Source organism: Notechis scutatus, chromosome 3 (genome assembly GCF_049901735.1).
Source record: "Notechis scutatus isolate UNSWTSFEM ecotype Mainland chromosome 3, rNotScu1.2, whole genome shotgun sequence".
In the NCBI taxonomy this organism is placed as follows: Eukaryota; Metazoa; Chordata; class Lepidosauria; order Squamata; family Elapidae; genus Notechis; species Notechis scutatus.
The window spans coordinates 51,126,925-51,133,107 of NC_142011.1; the positions used below are offsets into that span (position 1 = coordinate 51,126,925).

The 6,183-nt window shown below is 44.9% G+C and overlaps 1 protein-coding gene across 1 annotated transcript; it reads right to left on the reverse strand.

The window, feature by feature from the left end:
* Window positions 1-1,328: 1,328 nt before the first annotated feature.
* On the reverse strand, window positions 1,329-3,626 carry LOC148131179 (uncharacterized). The gene has a single exon (XM_087959966.1). It carries the CDS (start codon window positions 3,624-3,626, stop codon window positions 2,664-2,666), a length of 963 nt encoding a protein of 320 aa, XP_087816092.1. The 3' UTR covers window positions 1,329-2,663.
* Between the last annotated feature and the right edge of the window lie 2,557 nt (window positions 3,627-6,183).

Sequence of the window (6,183 nt, forward strand, 5' to 3'; positions counted from 1 at the left end):
TCCAGGTACCCCAACGGGTCCCCTGCATAATTCCTGGCATAGACCAGGTCATGCAGGGCGAAGTCTCTGACAAAACTGTCAGACCCCAAGGGGGTGTCTGGGCTGTAGTGGGGTGCAGTCTGTCCAAGGTGGTCCTAAGACGCCTGCCCATTAATAATTCAGCTGGTGATTTGTTTGTTGTGGTGCAGGGGTTGTATGCTGGCTTAGAAGATATCTGGATAATTTGGAGTGCCAGTCTATCTGGCCAAACCTTACTAATGCTTCTTTTACTGACCTAACTGCCCTCTCAGCCATCCCATTACTAGCTGGGTGAAATGGGGCTGTGAGGATGTGCCTGATACCCAAGTTGGCAGCGAATACTCCGAACTCACCAGATGTGAACTGGGGGCCATTGTCAGACACCAATGTGTCAGGGAGTCCATGGGTGACAAACATTCGGGTCAGGGCTTTAATGATGGTCTGGGTGGTTGTGGAAGGTAGAAGAGCCAGGTCAATCCATTTAGAATAAGAATCTACTAAGACTAGAAAGGTCCGCCCGTGCACTGGTCCAGCCAAGTCAATGTGCAGGCGAGACCAAGGCCCCCCAGCACTTTCCCACCTGGCAGGGGTGGCTGCCGGCGGGGCTGGTCTGGTAGATTGGCATGGTTGGCACGAGCTTACCCAGCTGGAGATTTGGGCATCCATGCCTGGCCACCACACGTAACTGCGGGCCAGGGCCTTCATCCTTACGATGCCTGGATGGCCCTCGTGAAGGACTTTTAAAATTGGTTTCTGCAGCATGGCTGGGATGACCACCCTAGTTCCCCATAACAAACAACCCTGCAGGGATGACAATTCTTGTCTGCGAATCTTGAATGGCATGAATTCAGGAGTGTATTGTGTTTCAGGCCACCCCCTTCCCACCCAGTCCAGGACTTGGGCAATTACCCTGTCTTTTTTTGAGTGCGTTGCAATGTCTTCAGCTGTAATGGGTAAATTGAGTTCATTGACTTCAAAAATGGCATGAATGGGTGCGGGGTCTTCAACTGGAATAGGCAGGGGGCAGCGACTAAGGGCATCTGCGTGACACAAATTTTTGCCTGGGCGATGCACTAATTTGTATGAATAGGTGGCCAGGAACAGGGTCCACCTGGTCATCCTAGGCGACAGGACCTGTGGAGTTTGCTTATCCCCAGACAAAAGGCCTAGAAGTGGTTTATGGTCAGTGACAAGTTCAAAACAGTGATCAAAAAGGAATTCGTGAAACTTTTTAACAGCAGCTACTGCAGCCAAAGCCTCTTTATCAATTTGGCTGTAGTTTCTTTCTGCAGCAGAGAAGGTTCTTGAGAAGAAGGCAATTGGTGCCTCAAAGCCATTTGGGAGCCTATGGCTAAGAACTGCCCCTATACCAAAGGGGGAAGCATCAGCTGCCAGGACTAGGGAAGTTGTTGATTAAATTGGACTAAAACTGCATCAGATGTTAGTAAGGACTTGACTGATTTGAAAGCGTGGGCTTCCCTAGGTCCCCAATGCCAGGGGGTTGTTTATCTAAAAGTCTATGCAAAGGTTCTGCAATAGATGCCTTATGAGGAAGGAATGAAGCATAAAAGTTCAAGAGCCCTAAGAAGGCTTGGAGTTCCGTCTTGTTGGATGGTGTGGGTGCCTCGTGGATAGCCCTGACTTTGGACTCAATTGGGTGAATACCAGAGGCATCAATTCTGTAACCAAGAAAGTCCACTTGCTTAGTGGCAATGGTGCACTTCTCCCTTTTAAGTTTGAGGCCATGCTGCCTAAACCTGTCTAGGACTGCTCTAACCCTTTGCATGAGTTGAGATTTATTTGTTGCTGAAACCAAAATGTCATCAAAATAAGGGACTGCGCCTGGGAGCCCTTGAAGAAGTCTCTCCATGAGAGACTGAAAAATACCTGGGGCCACACTCACGCCAAATTGTAGGCGATTGCATTTGAATGCACCTCTATGGGTGACTATGGTTTGTAATTCAGCTGTCTGTTTATCAACAGGGAACTGTTGGTAGGCTTGGGACATATCAAGCTTGGCAAAAATAGTGCCAGGTTCAAAAGTATGTAAAAGGTGTTGGATTACAGGGACAGGGTATGCACTGACTTGCAAAAAACGGTCGAGGGACGTCTTGTAATCAGCGCAGATTCTCACGCTGCCATCTTTTTTGAGTGGGGTAACTATGGGGGTCTCCCATTTAGCAAAATATACTGGTTCTAATACCCCTTGCTTTAACAATTTGTCTAATTCTATGTCTAATTTAGGGCGGATAGCAAAGGGTACTCTGCATGGCATGAGGCGAATTGGAGTTGCCTGGGGGTCTACAGTGAACGAGATAGGGGTACCCGAATAGCAACCCAATTCGTTGTTAAAAACGTCAGCATAGACCTGAATAGGGTGTCTACTTCAGAGGTTGAAACAGCATGGATACCAGTTATACTAAGGCCAAGGGAAGGGAACCAATCTAGTCCCAACAAACTGGGGAGGGCACCATCAACTACCACTAAAGGCAAATGGCCTTTAAAGTTTTGGAATTGAATTAAAAACTTGCCTTTCCCGAGGACAGGGATGTTCTTGCCCTGGTAGTCCCGTAGGGTCAGGTGGCATTTATGGAGCTTCTTTTTGGATATTCTGGGGTGAATCTTCTTCAGGGTCTCCCAGGAGATTATTGAGAGTGCTGATCCTGTGTCCAAGGCTTACCTTCTAAAAAAACAAAAATACTTATTTTGTTAGAGTTTTTAGAAATGTGGTCTGAGTGGTAGCAGGTGTAGCAATCTTCCACTTGCCTTTGAAAATTAGCAGTAGATTGAGGCCTCTGAGGAAAAGTTCTCCCTGCTTGGCAGACTCTAGCTAGGTGGCCTTTCCTTTGACAGTTCAGGCAGATAGCATTCCTGAACCTGCAGGATGCCCTAAGGTGGGAACCTCCACAGCTCAGGCAGATGGGTGGCTGCCTGGGGGTGAGGTTGGTCTTTTGCCCAGCTCCTGCTTGGGGGGGCTTTTGCTGTCTAAGGCAGTTAATGTCCATCGTGCCTACAGGGTCTTCCTCTAGGGAAACTTCCTCAGAGTGGATAGTGGAGCTTTCTTGCCTGATAGGAGTTCCTTGGATTTCAGCTGCTGACTGAGCAGATAGTTCAGCAGCTTGGGCTTCTTCTATTGCTAAGGCTAAGGTTAAGTCTTTTTTAGCTAGCAAGCGTCTTTGAAGTCTAAGGTCCCTGACCCCACAGACAATCTGATCCAAAAGCATGTCTTCTAGGTAGTCTCTGAACCCACACTGTAAGGCAGCTGATCGCAAGGCTGCCATATATTCGCTAATTGACTCCCCCTCAGCCTGTCTTCTAATTCTGAAGGCATGTCTTCTAGCTATCTGGGAAGGCTTAGGGGAGTAGTGGTTGGAAAGAATCTCCTGGAGCTCTTCCCAAGGGATGGTTCTGACAGAGCGAGGGGCTACTAGCACTGTAGCGGTGTCAAAAACCGCAGCTCCACAATAGCTAAGAAAGTAAGATTTTTTCCTCTGGTCAGTAGCCTCTGCGAGGTCGATGGCATCTAGGAAATAGATGAAACGATTCTTGTAGGACTCCCATGTCTCTTCGGCTGGTTTAAAAGGTGGGAATGCTGGGCTGGTGCTCATCTTGAGGTGGCAGTGTCAGTCGCCTCAGCTGTTGAAGGTTTCAAAAAGCGCGCTCTTAGAAGAGCGTTTTGCGGCTGCGCCTGTCAGGCGGCGCCTGTCTCCTCAGCTGAGGAGGCTTTTAAATTTCGCGCTCGTGGAGAGCGTCAGCGGCTGTGGCTGTCGGCTCTCGGTGGCTCCGCTCTTTTTTAGTGACCAGCTCAGCGATTAGAACGTCGGGTAGCCTCTTATAGTATCCCACCCTCGTCGCCAGTGTTGTGGAGCGGCGGAGATACGAGGCAGACTCGAGCGTTCGTTTTAAAGGGCTTTATTCAATGAATAAAGGGTTGCCGCGGCTTGCCTAGGCTAACGAGGCAGATCAGCTGGCGGCAACAGCTGATGCCGTTTGACAGCTCCTTTTATAGCCGGCTGTCAACGGCATCAGCCAATGGGAGCGATCGGCGCTCCTGCCAGGACTGCGGACCTGGTTGAGGACTTCAGTCAGTTCATTGGACACAACACTTCATCTACTGAAAAGAGACACCCACTTTCTCAGGGGAAATCTTGCTATATATGTAGCAGAGGACTGACATGCAAATAAATTCCAGCTCCCTGAAATTTGCTGAAAATCTTTTTGCTTTCATTCCATCACTTCTGGTTTCTTTCACTTTCACTCTCTCACTTTCCCCTTTGTCACCAGCATCAAGCTCCCAGTCTGGACTCTCTGGCTGTTGGCAAATTGTTTTTTGATGGCTGACTCAGTATAACTGAACTCAATTTGCCTTTCAAAAGCAGCTAATAGTCGCATTCAAAAATCCATTTTCACTTGTGATTGAATTTGACTGAGGCTCAATCCATAAACTGTATGGAGCAGACGTTACCAGGGTAACTGTGTAAGTGAACATGGTTGGTTTAATCTCTTTGTGGTTCTGCTGAAATAGGTGACTGCTATCAAAGCTCCACTAGAATTCAAGCAGGTTGTTATAAAGGCATGTAGATCATGAATCCATGGTATAACTAATCCTAACTGTGGAAAGGAAATGGGAGAGGGCAGCCAGTGTAGTTTGTGGTCAGCAACACTGCTTTTTATGTGTAATTTACCTAACAACACTTCACAGCTTAATTCCTTTTTGTATAGGCTGAAGTAAACTGTCTCCCCAAGACAAAAACTTTTTAGTAGCACTAAAAGCCACATAAGATATTTTAATGGTTGACTCTCACACAGAATGTGTGTGTATAGGTATGTGTTCCTATACAAATTATGTGTCATTGTGTGTCTGTATAGATGAGATTAAATTACACATATCTACTCTCTCAACATTTATAAGCTGCCCCAATCCTAACTAACTCTAAAGAGGATATGATAAAATCAAGTGCAAAAGACAAAAACAAAGTAAAAACTCAGTGTAAACAATTAAAGTATATAGTTAAAAGCCAGTATTGATTATATGCCATGAGATCATGTCTGTTCTTAGCAACCACACAGATTTTCTTCAGTTTGGTCTACCCCTTTGTGTGCTCCAATAGTCACCATTGTAATTGAGCCTATTCGCCTTGCCATAGATCGTCCTGTTCTCTTTCCTAGCATTATAGACTTCAATAGACAGTTAGGTCTAGTAGGATAATTGGAACCTGATCATTTGTACCTTGAATGAGAGCTCTGGGTTGATTTGCTCAATGATCCATTTGTTAGTTTTCTTGGCTTACTGTGATCTTCCCTAACACCAATGTTCAAAAATATGTTCAAAGCCTCTGGCCCTTCCTGAAATCTGTGAAGATCTTACTTTTTCTCCAGGCAAAGCCAGGAGATTGGTTGAACCCAATATGAGAGCCGTTATATTGGATATTTGCTATGATGTCTCAATTTAATATACTATGGATGTTTTGTTTTTGTTTTAATTTCAAACTGCATTTGACTATAAAATTTATCAAACTCCTTTTTCTTTGCATCAGTGGTTGGAGCATAAGCTTGGATAATTGTCATATTAAAAGATTGTCTGTACAATCTATTAATATTATGCAGTCATTAATTGCATTGTAGTCAAGTGTTGTTATTACTATTTTCCTAGCTATGAAAGCAACATGGGTCTTTGTTTTTCCTATCCTAACAATAAACAGTATGATCTCCTGACTGAAAGTGTCTAACTTCATTGCATTGCATTTCACTACACATATCAGTGCGAAGTCAATTCATTTTATCTTTCACTGTGTTGAGCTTTTCCATATTAATGTATCATATGTTGCTTATTCCCACTGTAATTTTGATTCTATAACTTTGACTTTTCTATTTTGCATCGCAACATTAACAACTAGCCACATCAAAAACACCATTATTATTCCCCAAAATCCTCAGATCTAGTAAGTTGAGAGCCATCTAACATGTAAGGTTCATCGTCCAGCACAATGATATTGTCCATTCTGCATTTTAAAAAAATGAAATGTAGAAGTTATATACCATTATATGCTGCCTTTGCCATTGTCACAAATGTGATAATCTGCCTCTATTATCTTCCTGTGGTGATATGGGTGCCTGCTTGCTTTATCTTGGTAGTTAGAATGACTTTCAAGCTTTAGGTGACTC

Coding starts and splice junctions, on each gene's coding strand:
- LOC148131179 (XM_087959966.1), bottom strand. CDS start 3,626: ATGAGCACCAGCCCAGCATTCCCACCTTTTAAACCAGCCGAAGAGACA.